The following is a 19,021-nucleotide window of genomic DNA, read 5'->3' on the forward strand; positions in this document are numbered from 1 at the left end:
ATAGGTCGACCATATGAGAATGCAACAGGTAGCAAATGTCTTTCGATTGGACGTATTGTCAAAGGCTACACAAAAAAAACAAGGTATGCTGAGAGTGTAGACAGTATAACTATTCTTAATGAACGTCATAGACTCAATGTCGACATGCACGTAACTTTATTCTTTAAATGATCTAGAAATACAATGCAGATCCTTGACTTTTTATTAGATTTACCACCAGTAAAACAATTGCCAGATTTCTGCGTCTGCTTGACAACAGCAAGGGACGACAGGATAGCAGAATAGTGTCAGTGTATAAACAGAATGTACTGTTAATGTTTGACCAGCTTGACTGATATTTGTAGCAGTTCTTATATTTTATCAATATAATTGATAAAACGATAATCAAATAACACAAAAGACATCATTTATATACATATTTATATTTAGGTCTTACGGTCTCCATGTTACATTTTTATGTATGTACATTGTTTATTATTTAAGAACATGGCTTTCATAGGTTTAACACGTATTTCTTCTATGATATCCCCCCTGCGTGATACGATGTGTAACATGTATTGAATCTGTGTAAATTATATCCTCATGTTATTGAGTATATCATGGTTTCCTGTATATTAGAACCTATTATTTTTTTCCTTCTGTAGCTTAGTGTATGCGTTTGTCCATAATGTTTGACTTTCGGTGTCATTGTCTTTATTAGCAAACCACCAATTATGATTAAATGGGGGTGATCGGTATGAAACACAACGAGCAGACAATGCAAAGTCCAAAAGTTAAACCTGTAGGTACCTACAAACAAAGATAAATGTATTAACATCTTAGGTCCGTGGAGACTTTGTTTGACTCAAAGCAAAGAGCATATTACAACGGAATACAAAAACGTGAACAACGCCGTATAACAGATTCTTATTTGAAATAATATCTATATATATCATTGAATCTCATTGGAGAGATGAAAGCGATGCAGATTTCTTCTTTGTATATACATATAATACAAAAATCAAATAAGACTACATACAGTACAGATAACCAGACAGCATCTCTTACAACATGTGGCTTGTAGTCTAGGATGCTAGAAACTTTATATTTATCTTGTTAATAATAAAGCACGAAAACACTTTTTTTTTTAAATTAATTTAATCATATGGCAATGATTTGCAAATAACAATCCATGCATACGGGACCTTAATCAATAAATATATAATTTTAAATAATTTAGAAAGAAAACTCAGTGAAAAACAGATATTGAAGTATGATTTTAAAGCCAAATGTCGGAATATGGTCTCTTTTTTGCCGTGAACTCAACCATAACATAATGTATGTTGCTAGGAATACAGAGTGTCCATACTACTACGTGACGGTAAAAATTATGTTGTTTTCTGTACGAAGCTTCTGTCAGATAATACCGTATATCATTGAAGGCAGGTAAAGTCAGGTGTCAGTAAAACCAGGTGTCAGCAAATCCAGGTGTCAGTAAATCTAGGTGTCAGTAAAGATCGGTTTTCGTAAATCCAGGTGTTAGTAGATCCAGGTGTCAGCAAATTCAGGTGTCAGGCAAGTCAGGTGTCAATAAAGTCAGGTGTCAATAAAGTCAGCTGTCAGTAAGGTCAGCTGTTAGTCAAGTCAGGTGTTAGTAAATCCAGATGTCAGTAAAGTCAGCTGTCAGTAAGGTCAGCTGTTAGTCAAGTCAGGTGTCAGTAAATCCAGGTGTCAGTAAAGTCGACTGTCAGTAAGGTCAGCTGTTAGTCAGGTCAGGTGTCAATAAATCCAGGTGTCAGTAAATCCAGGTGTCAGTAAAGTCAGATTTAACTAATGATGTAAACCTGTCATCCACAGCTGTAAGCATAGCTCTATAATTGACTACGTTGTATGGGGATGTTGTCTGCAGCTTACAATGGGATACTTTATGCGGTGCTACATGGAATGCTGTATAATCCGTTATTTCTGCTACATTGCACAGGATATTTCTCTTCAATTGTGTGTTACTTGTGCATTTTTGTGGATTCATCCTTCTCGGCTAAATAAATGTTTTATTTATTTTATCCTCAATTACATAGCGTCATTTTTTTCATCAAATTGCAATGGGTTATTTGATTATAAGACATATAAATAAATTATTCATGTAAATCACATTATTGATTAATCATTTACATCTCCACTAATTACAAGGAACGTTTATCCTGGTACATGCTCATCCTTTATACACTATACCTATTTATATACAGACTGATGTAAGTTTTTGTTTGTCTTAATAAATTATGTCTTTGGAGGTAGTTCTTCCTTCAAACACTCTGCTAATCTTGAAAAAGCCTGCAAAGAAACAAACGTGAACTAATGAAAACTATAAAATATACATATGTTGACTGTATTATTGATAAAGTTGACAAGTTCTCACACATCAAGATTTACAGACAAATCAGTTTTGCTTTTCGTGTAATTCACCATGAATTTTGTAAAGAAAACAAATTGTAAAAAATTGCTATTTACAATTTACAAACTTACTTTGTCCATGTTTTCACATGTGGCGAGAGAAAAAGATACCCTGATGTACTCAGAGGGGGCACTGCGATCGACATGGAAGACATTTCCGCCGACAAAGAGGACGTCCTTAAGGTAAGCCTTAAAAACCAAATCAGTCGTGTTTGTGATACCGAGAATTTTTATCCAGATGAACATTCCTCCAGTAGGCTCCGTCCATTCTGCAAGACCTACGCTTGAAAAGACACAAAACGAAGTATTAATCAGGTCTCAGTATCGTTATAGGTAGTAAATAAATTTACAATGACAACTACTATGACGGAAGCTGAAAACAGAGCACTGTTTAGTCCAATTACTGCACATGTCTGACATAAGTTCCTATGTCTAGTTGTTAACATTTAATACTCGAAAATATATGAGTATGCGTCACAGTTGACAAAGTTGACACAGTTATAAACGAAGGCAAGACCACATGGTAACTGAAGGATTTGTTTAATTTTCATTATCAATCACGTTTTTGATATCTTGTGCGTCCTGGTATGCTACGGCCCTCTACTAGCGTCACGGGAGTCACATACATGCAAGAACAGCTGACTCAGACTAGGCGGCTGTTTTCATCTTCTTATTTTGTGGGACTCGTGTTTCCTGTTCCGATTTCATCTCAGTATCTATTTGCGTATCGAGTTACCTTGGTATTTAGACATTAGAACATACTTTACAATAATAATCACTTTAACAAGCCATCTTTGGTTGCAAGTTTAGATGTTTATCTGGCATATATATATCCCTAACCCACCAAACTCTCTATAAGTACCTGTTTAAGAAGCTCAAAATGATTACATACATAATAATAAACCATTTATATCAAACGAGTGTCTTTAAAACCTTCTTGTTTGTTTGTTTGTTTTGACGGCCTTGATAGACATGTTTTACAATACATCGAATCCAAAGTTTTACTTCGGGGGCATGGATATTTTGTTAAATATGAAAAAGTATGCTTTGGTAAACGTTAGTACATCACAGGTTATCCTGCCATTAAGACATTTACCACATATAATAGGAGGTTCGTAAAATAGGATGTCGACTTTCTATTCCGGAATTATTCTCACCTGTTAAATGTTTCTTCATGTATTTAATACACTGCTGACTTTTCTCTAGGTACAGATCACTGATCTCTTTAGCACGAGCAAGAAATCCATCGTGCCCCCACTTGTTTAGAGCTGAAAGGACGAACATCTGAAAAAGTATTTAATATAATTTTAAATCATTGTTGTTTGCTTGTTTTGTTCTGTTACTGTTGTTTCAGAAAGAAATGTGACTAGTTAATGTTATTTTAATTTTTCCGTATCATTCATTTTCAATTTTAAAATTGACAAAATTATGCATCATCGGCAATAAAAGGTTCCAAAAATTGTTTTCAATCTTGCTTTTGGTGACCATTTTTCATTTGTACACATTTATCTATATATGGCGATCAAAGTACTGCTTATAAAGCCCGATTATAGGATAAATGATATATTGGTTTTGCCTTAAAACGTCAACCAGGCGATAAAATTGTTAAAAGTTTTAAACAAAATTGTTAAAAGAGTACTAATAATGAGTATGTCCAAATTTCAAACCAGAACTGTATTTTGTATAGGATGCAGCTTTAGGATGGGTAGTTATTGTATTATATGACGCATTACCTGTGCAATTCCATTCGCATGCATTGTTGAAGACATGATTTTGAATATAACTTTTTGCACCAGAGGTCGTGGACCCGTCAGGAATCCCAGTCTCGCCCTGTAAAATGTATATCATATGGGAGAAAACGGTTACATTTGTAATCATTGTATATCATTGTACATCATTGTACATCATTGTACATCATTGTATATCATTGTACATCATTGTACATCATTGTATATCATTGTATATTATTGTATATCATTGTAGTGGCCATTGTTTTGCAACGGAGATTATTTTAAAACAACTTATTTATAAAAAGTTTTGCTGTTTAGTCGCAATGAAAATAATTATGATGAAGTACGCATTGATAGTTATACTTTCAATGAATGTATAGTGAAGTAAGCATTGATAGTTATACTTTCAATGAATGTATAGTGAAGTAAGGATTGATAGTTATACTTTCAATGAATGTATAGTGAACTAATCATTAATAGTTATACTTTCAATGAATGTATAGGGAAGTAAGAATTGTTAGTTATACTTTCAATGAATGTATAGTGAAGTAATCATTAATAGTAAATACTTTCAATGAATGTATAGTGAAGTAAGCATTGATAGTTATACTTTCAATGAATGTATAGGGAAGTAATCATTAATAGTAAAGTCTTTCAATGAATGTATAGTGCAGTAAGCCTTGATAGTTATACTTTCAATGAATGTATAGTGCAGTAAGCCTTGATAGTTATACTTTCAATGAATGTATAGAGAAGCAAGCATTGATAGTTATACTGTCAATGAATGTATAGTGAAGTAAGGATTGATAGTTATACTTTCAATGAATGTCTAGTGAAGTAAGCATTGATAGTTATACTTTCAATGAATGTATAGTGTAGTAAGCACAACGATTTTGCAAGTCAAATTGGATATGTGGTAATATACATTTCAACCAAACGCTGAGTCAGATTTTAACATAAAATATCTATGAAAATAGTATATCAGTGTTTACTCTAGAGTCGGATCGAGTAATAATAAGAACATAACTTACCCCGGTGATAAGAGTTTTGAGAGCGAGTCGAATCGCATCACTCTTCCGTCAACGTCTAGGGACAGGAAACTTGGAACTAATGTCTAATAAGAAATATTAAAATTTAATAAAAAATATATATATGAAAATTAGACAAAATTGGGTGAAATGTACGCCATTTACAGCTTTTATATGGTAAATAACTAACATATCGATATACAAGCCACCTCATACCAAAGTAGACTTTGAATTCAAGATATGCAAACACTAATGCCAAATCTGATAGTTATATAAACTAGCATTTTTAAAGAATTTGAAACTAACGTTTTCAAGAAACTACAATCGATGACAGATACAAATAAGTTACTCTTGTATGAAGATATTGTTCTAGAAGATGAGGCACTTCTTCTTCAGGTGTGGCTATAATGCACAGCTGAGAAAGGACTACTTAAGTAAATATAATCAAAACTATTCTATACTAGACACAAATACACATTTTGTCTTCTGACAATATGCAACTTATACTTGACTCGTGCTTAAATATAAAACAGTCACGTGAAATGAGGAGTGTGGGCCTGGCTTCTGTATAAGTTTATATAGTGTTCACTATTGCAGTTTCTTTGTATATTTGTTGTTTTATTATTTGCCTTCAAGTTACTATGTAACTATAAATGAGCAATACAATTATTAATATTATTATTATTATATATATTATGTATATAAGCATTAATAACTAGGGATAAATACACCCGCATACATCCCATAACTTTACCTCAGCAAACTGTATGTAATAGTACGGGTCGTCCTCAAGGATCATGATATCGTACTCCTGGGCCAGCCTGTAAATTTCTTGTTTTCTCTTCAGGGTCAAGCTAGATCCAGTGGGGTTTCCTCCTGTAGGGACACAGTACAGTATTTTAGGTATGTCACTGTTAGGATTCTTTGCGTCTGCGGGACTCCACCGGGACAGGATGTGACGTAGTTTGTCTGGATCCATACCATCTGCATCTGACTCGACGGGTAACATATTGCATCCAAGGGGTTGTAACTGAAAATGACCAACAGACGCAGTTTCCTTATTTTTAATACAGATAACAAAACATTATCTTAAAAGGTGACTTACGAGACAGCTTGGGAGTTCGATTATCTCGTCCAGAACCAAAAACAAATTGAATAGTCAAACAATCCCTAAATACATACATCAAATGAATTTTATGGTATTAGCTAGGTGATAATTAAAATCATGTACTCGCCATATTTTCATCAGTTCAGTGTTGCACGTATTTTCAATTAGTGCACATGTAAATTGAGATCAATAAACGTATAACATGAATATTGTTAACTTGAATGTCGATTAGCATCATTGACTTACAATACTGACTGGAACGGGGTACGATGGACTTTCAATCAGTACATTATCTCCAGGGGATACCATAGCATCCAGTGACTGTCAACACAAAACACTCATTTACTTTTAACAAACTTTTAAGTGGATTTATTAAGTGTGCTAGGTGTGTTTTTAGTGATTTTGGAGATATCTCACTATGGGAATGCTAGAAAACATAAAAGTTCATTTTTTATTTTTAAAAACAATCATGTACCACAAACTCCGACAGACGTGGTTGGGGTATTTGCTGATTGGTAGGTTGGATTAATGGCTGGTTGGTTAGCTTAATATCGCGGTTTACACAACTCTCTAAGAAGCTTGTTAAGGGTTAAATATTAGTTTTAATACATTGTTACCTGACACAACGCGTCCTGGCTCCCGTTCATTATGATAACATCCGTCTGTCCAGGATGAGTCGAGTCCTCCATTGCCGGGGGATTATGTACCCTCCTCTGTAGTTCTTTAAACCACTGACGTAGGGCAAGAAAGCTGACAGAAGGATATAAACAACAATTAATTAACACGTAAATTTTTGGGATCCGATCAAAGTTCATTGGTTGTGTTGGAGTTTTGATTGGTTGATACCAGTATCAGATTAATTTTCTCTCAAAACAACTTTAAGATATAAGTTTACCTCTGAAAGCTAGATAAATAATGTTGACATCATCTTACCCTTCTGTATTGGAGTACTGCGTACAAAACTTCATTTCGTCCTTGTCTATCTGCAACTGTGAACCATCTCTGTTTAATAAAAACATACATACTGAAATGTATTCTGCACAATGTTACGTTATGTTTAAGAGGCAATGACCTCTCTATAACGGCAGGCAAACACAGATAATATTATACTTTTTAGTACAAAATCAATACTGATAATATAAAGTGTTTTATGTAAATTAGTCCGAACATTTAATACATAAACTTCCTGTCGTAATAACACTGCATCGAACAAATACTAGTATTCATACATTAATATATATCTATTAATATTCATTTCACATAGATACCCTTGTTTGTTTTATATACATTGTACATATAAACTCATAAATTAGTATGCATTGTATATTTACATAGATAACCTAGTTTTACTGTATCTTTACATATCCTAGTATTCCTTTATAAATATATAAGTTAGTATTCATATATGGATAGACACCATCTCCTTTATATATACTTACAGATACTATATATTCCTACTCACACTTATCCCCGCCTACTTCCTCACACTACCTTTTGTACCCTCACACACCAGTAAACATATCAATCAGCTTCTGTCAGTTTTATTCTCTATTCCTAAAAGGTTAAAAAGACCTGGCGTCTTACCTCAGTTTAATCGTCGCTTCTATGAACGGACAAGTGACTGGGTCGGGCAGACCTCCTGCCATGCTGATGGCGTTTGGCCTGGCATCGAGCATCTCAGCTATGATTTTTAGATAAACAAGTATCTGTACTACCAGTTCAATTTGAATATGTTCATAAATTTATAATATAAAGCACTTTGACACACTTTTTATTTCACCATAACGTATTTTTGATTTAAATCCAGAGGTAAAGCGACACGAAGTCAAAATAGTTATTTCCTCAATAACAAAAGTCATCATTTTCTAAAGCTGCTGATTTCGAGCCATATCATCCTGAACGGGGATATCGGAACTGATAAAAAAAACAACCTTCCTGCCCCGTGAACTTAATGGTAATCACTCGTAGTGACAATTTGCACTATTAAACTAACCTTTCGCAGTATATCTCAATGAGACACACTTCAATAGTCTGCCTGTTACTTCATAGAACATGCCTGTGAATATAATATACGATAACACTTACGTAGGTCTCTAAGTGGAGAGGATCTTCTCGCGATGCAGGCTTCGTTCTGAAATCTCTCATAATTCATCGTGCCGTAAGAGCTGTCATTATGCAGGGAATCCTATGCAAAATATTATGGATCATTTTTCAATTGATAAAGAAATAAAAATATCAATCCACAATTTCGAGTTGTATGGACAAATTGATATATACTCATATATGTAGCATCTACCTTCCTGTTTAATTTATCTGTGAATATATACACAACATAATGTAAGACATCACTTGAAAATATAAAAAGTAGACAAAACTACTGTAACAAAGCATAGATATGACTCACCATCGCTGAAAAATACAGGTATGCTTCTATCTGCAAGGACGATTAGCACAATGGCTATATAGATGTTGAAATGCCACACCTGAGGTACGTTTTACATGTAGACACTCATCATGAATATTCACGTTCATGCCATAGCATTCAGAGCTTAATTACAAAGCTGTGGATGATATGACTAACTGCATACACAACCGTACTTCATCTGGTTCATTTTCTCTATCCACCACGTTATTGTGTTAATTTATCATTAGGACCAAAGAAATGTTCATCGTTATACAATCCTGTTCAGATTAGAAGAAGTAGAACATGTTTGGGTATTCTAGTATATGTTATTATACACGGTTAAAATAGAATTAGGTATCAAACATCCTTGACCATCACACTGAACAAAACAATTATATTGAAAACACATTTTTCATACTATGCATAAATCTTCTTGTAATTTACAGAACGGAAATGTTTGAGTCAATAATAATACATTGATTTTCAAAGGGAAATAAATGAACTAAATGATTAAATGTAATTAACGCATAACTGTATTCTTGGTTGTTTTTTTAATTTACAGAGTAAATGTATGTGGGACTCTAGTTTGAGGACTATTTGACTGAAAATCAGTTGGCATTTGTTTTCCTTCTGACCGAAATTTCATCAAATCTTAACAAAAAAGTATGGTAATGTATAGTTTGGCGCATTTTGGAGCACTGGATTATTTGACGGATTCGGCAGCAGTTGGTGAAGTCTGGGGAAAGAACACGTTGACACAACAAGAAGTTATCAACTGTTCGTGAATAGGGACAAACCGACAAACTAAATCATTAACATCTTACTCTGGCTTTGAATGAATTATAATCGGGAGATGGATAACCCGGATAAGTATCCACTAATACAGAGACAACAACAAGAACAAATACCAAAGTGTTAGTAAAACCGTAGTTCGATTTCAAAATTGAATAAGTACAAAATAGGTTCAAATCACAGATGTACGCGAAGATAGTTAGGATAAGACAAGGAGAATAAAGTCTTGTGTTACAAAATACAACTTTTAAATACCGAATATAATTCCTTCGTGAAAACAACGTAGCGCAGGACAAGAATGAAATAAATATCAACAAAAGTAAAGCTGGTATTGGAAAATTGTCCCACTTATCGTGTTTTTACTGTACTTGATTTGAATTTGAAAGGCCTGATAATACTTTACTTACCAGTTATGGTTAGCTGTTGAATAAATTAGGCCCCATATTAAATTCAAGAAGTAAGTCGTTCCTGAATGACCATTGTCAGAAAAGTTCGAGGTAACCAAATTAAGTAGAAGAGCCTGTAGTGTCCTTGATTTCAGGTTAAGGAGGAGTAATATGATCAAAAAGGGCACTACAAGCTTTACATAACAGTAGGCAGTAATTGAGGAATACAATGGAGCGACCGTGAAGTGTGTCGACGACAGATGTTTGTACGATATCCTAGTTTAAGAAAATTGAAATAACACGTTCGAATCCATCCATCTGGCCAATATTGTGAATTAAAAAAAACCCTTTTCATTCACAAAGTCCTCTTTATTCTAAGGCTAATTATGTGTTTTCCGAATAACAAGATTTTAAAGTTAACCGTTTACAAGGTACAAATTAATCCTTGTGTCAAGACTAACATGCTTTCAAAGTGCTCATAAAATATAGTACAAATGTATTTACGGTTCACATGTGCACATACCAAACTATCCATTTCATTTCAACAGGTTTTATTGACATGGTGTTATGGTCAAATGGATCGAATAACAGGCCAGCCTATATAAATTCTTTCCATAGGTAGCTAGAGTTTTACAAGAATATTATAGAACTTTAGCTAAATATATTTTATAGATATTTTGTAAATAAATGTAAACGATAAAGTAATTAAAGGGAGGTAACTCACTTTTGATTACTTCCAATACAACCTTGGACATACACACACCGACACACACACACACACACACACACACACACACACAAACAAAACATAAATATCGTTATTAATTATCATAATTATACGTGTACACATGAGTTACTTTTTACCATTCGATACAGTTAGGTAGATAGACCAAAAGTCCGTGTTCAAGTACTGCAACGGTCATCACCACCTAAACTGTGTATTAATTTGTTTATATGTAACTATTTAATCTACTATTAAATAAACAGAATTAACCCGATATGTACATTTATCAAAAGTATGAGTAAAACGTTGTGTAGAGGAGCACAAAACAAATAAGTGAAAATATATATTTATTACATAATCAAATAAATTCACAACCATGTTCAACTGTTTTCATATTTTTGTTTACAGTTTTTTGTCGATATAACGGCTTTCTAGATCTTTCCCTATAAAGTAATGTATATCACGATGCATTAGTCTGTTTGTATTACCTTCACAACTAGGAGAACCACGTAAAATAATGTCAATACCGATATGGTTATGGTCAAAGACATAATTACTGAGTGAGTTGAAATTAATCCACAAATCATAGTAAATAGGACATTCTAGAAAAAAATGAGAGACTGTTTCCAATTCATCTGGACAAGTTAATACTGGATTATCAGTTAGGTGGTCATGATGCAAATCAAACTTTAAAACACTACAATAATTTCTAAGTTGGGAAATAATAATGTTTGCCCTTCTATCACCTTCAGTTTTAACAGATTCTCTATCAGTTACAGCATTTTTTATCAAACCGCCATTTAAAACTTGCAAGTGTAGGAGAGTCAAAAAGATTAGTATCAGTGTTGTTAGCTGTGCGGCACATTAAAGGAAAGAAGCTGTAAAAGTAGTTATTAGTTCTGCATATTGGTGGGTTAAAAAGTCTAGTTTGTCGGAGAGAATCCAAACTATCCAGACTAATGATATTTCAAAGAACGCAAAAACTGAAGTATTTGAAAAAGTAAGAGCACATTGTAAACAAAAGCTAAACCTTTCAGAAAATAATAAAATTCTTACATAAATTAGTCCCTACAGTAGAAAGGTTCCAACATACACACACATCAAACGCCATGACTAGCAGGGTTTAACTTTTCACACTAACGGAAAGATTAGGTTGACAGGGTGCCATTTTACGGGCAAAGTTTGTGCAGATTAACATGGTTCTAATTTGTGCATAAGCCAAATTTTCCAGAATAACAAGTTGCCCCTACACACAGATGCACCAAAATATTGAGACTGAAAATGTTCCTCTACTCACACAAATCTAGGTCCCTTATCACACAAATCTAGGTCCCTACTCACACAAATCTAGGTCCATACTCACACAAATCTTGGTCCCTTATCACACAAATCTAGGTCCCTTATCACAAAAATCTAGGTCCCTTATCCTACAAATCTAGGTCCCTTAACTAGTTCACTGATCAGTGTGTCTAGATAAAGAAGTTATTGATACACACAAAATCCATATCTAATCTCCGTACCATCAAGTATGTCGTGTATAATTATGTTACGCTGTTACTACGAAACTAACAGTCTGTACTAGCGAAACTCATTCTACCAATTGCATGGACATATATTTTGATATATGTACATGTATATAAGCAAACCATCTCATTTTATACTAACTAGACTCCACTGCTCACAAAATTCGACACATTCGGGCTAATGAGAATAGATTAACGATAATAACATAATTGTCTCTACCTACAACTTTCTTCTATTTACATCAATGAAATAACCCAGCTGGGAATGTTTGGCTGTACAATAACAGGATGAGAATGCTGTACATTGGTAAAGTGTTGTTGTGTATCTGATAAAGCAAACCATACACACATCTTCGTATGAAAGTGTGACCGTCACGATCTGTTAATGCATCGACACAGAGTTGTATACATGAGTGTACCAATAAGCTTTGCCGATGCTACTTTAAGCTCTCGGGTAACGTGTTCAAATTGAAAAGTGTGCGACCGTATTATCCGCATAAAATACAAAACACTGAGGTATTTAGCAAAACTAGAAGTACTTGATCAATATAATTGATATATATCACATCTACGATGTTTTTTAGCTTTCCGTGCACTTAAGGCTTATTTAAGCTCAGTAAAATACTTGATATTTTACCACTGAAGCGGTACAAATGGCGGTCAAAATGTGTGTCTGTGATCTGTGTCTGTGACGTAGGTTAGCTGTAGTACCCCTACATGTTAGCAGACATAGTGCCGACGAGAACACGTTCGATAATGCATTAGGTATTTGTGATATTATTATGGGTACCATAGACGATTCACATCAATGTTTTTGTAGTAAGTTGTAAATTCCTTGAATACGAATGGCAAACAGTAGCTAGTAGATCTTCATTTCGACAAGGAAGAGAAAACAGGATTACGATTAATTTGTTAGATGACATGAAACAGAGTGAATTTCAAAAGTTCCTCCGAGAAAACTGGGTGAGATAGTCCTTTCTTTTGGTCTGGCGATCAAAACACCGATAAAACAAGACACAGTACTGCAACAATTATGTTATTTAGGGGAAAATTATTTAAATTATTTTGTAAAGGAAATACACGTTTTGAAGCATGTTTGGTTTCTTATACAACTGCATCAGATGAACATCTATACATATGTCCTTGTCTAATATTTGAATATCAAAGTTACCATGTGTTGCATGTTGGAACACTAAAGTAGCAAACAATATTGCAAAAGTAAAAATAATTCGTAGCGTTATTATACAAGTCTATTTAAGTTAGCAAATGTGTATATTGGTCGTTTTATCAGAACTTTTTGCAAGTAGATATAAATTAATAAACTCACTCATGAGGAATGAAAACAGATTCATACTGCATTGTATATCGTTTTGTTTATGTGTTGTATATTCTGATCAATGCTACATATTACCTACCATTTGATAGACTAATGTTGCTATATCGTTATGGGACAAAAGCATCATTTAAAAAACATTGTCAAAACATTTGGTTTTCATTAATATTCTTTATACCACATATATTTATTTTGATTTAATGCAATCTAGGAAGAAAATAACAGAGTGCTACAATAATATGAACGAAAAATATCTTTTTAAAAGATAAAAGATCGAGCTTTCTTATACAAGTATATGGTTACATGTTTGAACTAGCTGTGTGCTAACAGACGAAGGGACATTAAAGACAGTAATGAATGCAACAAAAATTGAGATTACACTCAGTTTATTACTTACTGTACAAAAATGGAATATGTCAAATGTGTCACAGAAAGCTTAACAGTCATTTTCAAAATGTGATTCATATGTAATACGAACTAGATTTTAGACGGAGATGGAAGTCTCGGCTGTTTTCTTTTACAAGTAATTAGGTTTACTTGTAGTATTTGAGGTAAGGTGTTACGTAAGTTCATAAGTAGTAAGTTTGACTTACGAAATAACACAGATTCCGCTAATTTTATATCATCTCTGTTGGACCTCAAGCTGCTAATGTCTTACAATTCTATATTTGTCTTTATTTAATTAAAGTAATTGATTTCAATATTTTTCGATTAACATGTATCTCTATTGAATTAGATATTGTCGAGATATCCTTTTATAGCGAGAGAGACAGAGTTGGTGTCATAATATAATCAGTAAAGTTCTATAACTAATGGGGGAGGGGTGCGAATTGGTTGTCGGAGTAAACTATATTCCGTCTTTGCGTATTGCAGAGTTATCTTCTCTTGAGAGCAGGTATTGATTGTTACGTCATTGGTTCGTGTGAGAAAATGACGGCATTTTCTCAAAAATTGATGACAATACCCTCACAAACAAATGACGTAACAATCAATGCCTGCTCTCAAGAGAAGATAACCCTGCAATACGCAAAGACGGAATAACTTTGAAATGTACATCCTGCATGTTCATTAAGAAAAGTGAAGTATATCACATGTTGATCTGATTTAAAATTTTGCTTGTTCACCCCTTATGTAATTCTTTTAACCTGTACTGATATTAATTCCGATCCCGGTCCAGTAAAAGTTTCCATCTGAATATCTGAAGACTAGTTGAACACCTACTCCCAGGGTAATTTCAGTGGGTGATATCAATGTGAATTTATTTCGTGAAACAATACACATTCTTATAGCATAGTTAATCTTTATAAGCTCATTTTGGTGACACTCGTCAATCTCTTTTAGACCCATTACTTCTTAGCTGCAGGTGCAACGCATGTTTTCGGTACAGCTTGCTGAATAGCCCGGGTTCCTCTGGCCCTGACACCAGATTTAGACATTTTGACAGATAGATGTCTGGTGACCAGAGGATGTACGATTGTAACCCGAGGACTCTACTGACGGAATTTAACATCTGTTGGCCCGAGGACTCTACTGACGGAATTTAACATCTGTTGGCCCGAGGACTCTACTGACGGAATTTAACATCTGTTGGCCCGAGGACTCTACTGACGGAATTTAACATCTGTTGGCCCGAGGACTCTACTGACGGAATTTAACATCTGTTGGCCCGAGGACTCTACTGACGGAATTTAACATCTGTTGGCCCGAGGACTCTACTGACGGAATTTAACATCTGTTGGTGATACTAAGAGCGGATTTGGATCAATACATAATCCATTTATCGATATGTGTGAGGTATGTGTTGTGTTATAGTCGAATTTTGTTGTCAGCACCTTAAAAATGTTCCTACACCAAAACGGTGCGCACTGGCCCCACACCAGACATCTATCTGTCAAAATGTCTAAGTCTGGTGTCAGGGCCAGAGGAAACCCGGGCTACCTGCTGAATAAGATCTTTTTAAGATTCCTCTTGTGTCATAACAAGATCTTGATTATAACACAGTGTCTACAAAAATCGAATTCGGTTATGAAAGCGAAACGGTAGCTTGTATCATTTATCTTCAAGATGGAGACGGGCTCACGTTTCGAACATTAGCACGTCTTGTTTTACAGAACAACAGCACGTCTAACGTCGTCTTTTATTATTTGTCATCCAATTTCATTAGTTAAATATTTAATTATCAAATTCATGTTGTTAACACTAATTGCTCTAATTGACAATTTATGTATAATTCACTTTTTTCACCTCAACTATTAATAATTAATGTAATTCAAATGGCCAAGCTCTTGTCAGAATTTGTTTAAACCGTATTGAGCTGACAGTCAGAATAAAATCTGTGTATCTTTGTATGTACACAACATTCAGCCGGAAATATCGAAAGTCTATGTTTTCGAGTTACCTCCCGTTGAACGATCGGCTCTATTAATACATGAAAACTGCAGTTATATTTTTTGTTTTAAATATCATTCAAAAAGAAGGGGAAATTTCGGACGACAACACAGCCATTGTAGAAATCTAAATTAGTGATATGCTTAAATTACATATCAGAAAGGGGCATAGGATAACAAAAAATGTAATTATTAACTACTTTATTTAATATGAAAACTCCATAAATAAGGGACTTTATCTATATATTTAGTTATCATTTACAACTTTGGTTCTACTCATAAAATGTGTGACCATTTAAAAGATAAGTGTATCGATATTACAGAGATTCCTGCATAATTTTTTAACATTAGGCCGATTAACAAGCATGGTTCATGCCCGAGTTGGGAAATGGCATATACAAAGTACATATTGTAAATAAGAGATCGTCTATATTAACTCGCGTTGCTTTACCCCATAGTTCAGAAAGATATAAGATATAGAGAAACCATGCAAAAAGTTTAAAAAGCCGGATCAGGGAAGTTTTGTTTATTGAGGTCAATGGGCTGGTAGATACTTCTGTTTATAAAACTAAGCGAACATTTTAGAGAACGTTAAAGAATATCAATGCTCATGTGCGAGGGTAATCCGATATATCAGTGGATCAATGTCCGAGGGTAATCCGATATATCAGTGGATCAATGTCCGAGGGTAATCCGATATATCAGTGGATCAATGTCCGAGGGTAATCCGATATATCAGTGGATCAATGTCCGAGGGTAATCCGATATATCAGTGGATCAATGTCCGAGGGTAATCCGATATATCAGTGGATCAATGTCCGAGGGTAATCCGATATATCAGTGGATCAATGTCCGAGGGTAATCCGATATATCAGTGGATCAATGTCCGAGGGTAATCCGATATATCAGTGGATCAATGTCCGAGGGTAATCCGATATATCAGTGGATCAATGTCCGAGGGTAATCCGATATATCAGTGGATCAATGTCCGAGGGTAATCCGATATATCAGTGGATCAATGTCCGAGGGTAATCCGATATATCAGTGGATCAATGTCCGAGGGTAATCCGATATATCAGTGGATCAATGTCCGAGGGTAATCCGATATATCAGTGGATCAATGTCCGAGGGTAATCCGATATATCAGTGGATCAATGTCCGAGGGTAATCCGATATATCAGTGGATCAATGTCCGAGGGTAATCCGATATGTCAGTGGATCAATGTCCTAGGGTAATCCGATATATCTTGAAATCAACGTCCGAGGGTAATCCGATATATCAGTGGATCAATGTCCGAGGGTAATCCGATATATCAGTGGATCAATGTCCGAGGGTAATCCGATATATCAGTGGATCAATGTCCGAGGGTAATCCGATATGTCAGTGGATCAATGTCCTAGGGTAATCCGATATATCTTGACAGCAATGTCCGAGGGTAATCCGATATATCTTGACATCAATGTCCGAGGGTAATCCGATATATCTTGACATCAATGTCCGAGGGTAATCCGATATATTAGAGGATCAATGTCCGAATGTAATCCGATATATCAGTGGATCAATGTCCGAGGGTAATCCGATATATCAGTGGATCAATGTTCGAGGGTAATCCGATATATCTTGATAGCAATGTCCGAGGGTAATCCGATACATCAGGATATCAATGAGCATGTCCTAAGGTAATCTAGTTTGTCCTTAGCTTAATGGGATGTTATTTACTACAAGAACGTGTCATCCGAGTGTAACATACAATAATTTATGATATATTGACACGTCTACTCATCATAGTTTATGACTTTCATTACACCGTCCACGTGACCGACTAAGAGGTTGACGTCCTTATGCAGGTTGATACATCGAGGTCTGCTTCCAACAGAGGTGTATATGGTTCACATCGAGGTCTGCTTCCAACAGAGGTGTATATAGTTCACATAAAGCGTCCTGTTATCCTGTCAACTAGCACCACAGACTTGCTAATGATTTCTGTAACAAGAATATCACCGGCGTGGTCAAAACAAACATCCCGTGGATAGAACTTAGGCTGTTGAATCTCGTCTCCATGAGTCGTCATGGCAACAATGTGATTACATCGAAACTTTATATTAAAGTTTTTATCCATCAATATGACGCATGGCTGCCCCCTGGCTTTTTCCCCAGCAATGTAGTCATCAAAGGACATATCATCCGTTTCAACAGCTGATATATCCCCGTTCTGTGAAGTGTACGGCAAGCTACTGGGAGTTACCACTTCCGGTGTATAGAGATATACACCTCGAGCCATCACTGGCCGGCCGTCTAAAGTGTAGAGTTGTGTTACTCCCAACATACCCACCGCTATGACTTCATCGCCAGGGAAACACAAAGAGCCGGTTTGTTTGTCCACTATAAATTGTTTAACAATGGTGCCATTCTTGGTGTTTTCCAGGATAATTCTGTCATCCTTTACACAGAACCATACCCTCCCCGTGGTCGGAGATACTGTGATCGATTGTACTTTGACTTAACTCTGTATCTGCTCTTTTATGTTTCTTTAAGATAAATCCGATAAAAAGTCTCTTCATTCCATGGGGCATGCACATCAAAATGTGTAAGGAAACGGTACCTTCACCGCAGAAACAACGGTGTTTGGATTTGTTTGGACAACTGATACTCCCCATTGACAAGTCTAGTACCATGCATACGCTTCAGGAGGTGAGACTGCACTGGCCCAGGTTAAAAGTATATCGTTTTTAAAGGTTCAAGATTGGGTTGGACAGCTGGGGTACTTCGCAGTTCCCGCCCCTAGATTAATGACGTCATCGTTAGTACTAGACGTCAGTACTTGCTGTCTACTTTCGGTTTCAATTCTTCCTAACGAATTTTAAGTAAAACAGTTTTGTTTTTCTCAGGTATGTCAGTATTATTCTTTTGAAGGTCAGCGCTTTATGCTACTTACATATCAGTGAGATTGTCAATCTCCTTTTTCAACTGTTGTCCCTACAATTAAACATCTTCGCTCATTTTCTGAAGGCGTTTCCTTTCTGTCTCAAATTCCTGATCATTTTGTTGAATATCTCTCTCAACTTTTGGAATAGAATGTCTGTTTTGGAAAGCAACAATTGTTACTGCTGTACTTCCTGTTTTTATTTCGACACGTACGGAAGCCTGAGACGCCATTTTTCGCCCTTTTCCTACC

At 35.2% G+C, this 19,021-nt stretch overlaps 1 protein-coding gene across 2 annotated transcripts; it reads right to left on the reverse strand.

Annotated features, from left to right (window-relative positions):
- Positions 1-437: 437 nt before the first annotated feature.
- Positions 438-9,000, reverse strand: LOC110466096 (kynurenine/alpha-aminoadipate aminotransferase, mitochondrial-like). 2 transcript variants are annotated; one of them, XM_021522401.1, is made up of 12 exons: positions 8,701-9,000; positions 8,382-8,481; positions 7,881-7,977; positions 7,230-7,298; positions 6,914-7,046; positions 6,543-6,617; positions 5,943-6,218; positions 5,192-5,274; positions 4,164-4,260; positions 3,588-3,714; positions 2,503-2,708; positions 438-2,310 (listed from the first exon to the last, which is right to left on the reverse strand). In XM_021522401.1, the coding sequence occupies exons 1-12, from the start codon at positions 8,701-8,703 to the stop codon at positions 2,257-2,259; spliced, it is 1,320 nt and encodes a 439-aa protein (XP_021378076.1). In that variant the 5' UTR covers positions 8,704-9,000; the 3' UTR covers positions 438-2,256. The 2 variants fall into 2 exon arrangements, with proteins under 2 accessions (XP_021378076.1, XP_021378077.1); XM_021522402.1 differs by lacking the exons at positions 7,881-7,977; positions 8,382-8,481; positions 8,701-9,000 and adding an exon at positions 7,465-7,513.
- Between the last annotated feature and the right edge of the window lie 10,021 nt (positions 9,001-19,021).

Source organism: Mizuhopecten yessoensis, unplaced genomic scaffold (genome assembly GCF_002113885.1).
Source record: "Mizuhopecten yessoensis strain PY_sf001 unplaced genomic scaffold, ASM211388v2 scaffold11117, whole genome shotgun sequence".
NCBI lineage: Eukaryota > Metazoa > Mollusca > Bivalvia > Pectinida > Pectinidae > Mizuhopecten > Mizuhopecten yessoensis.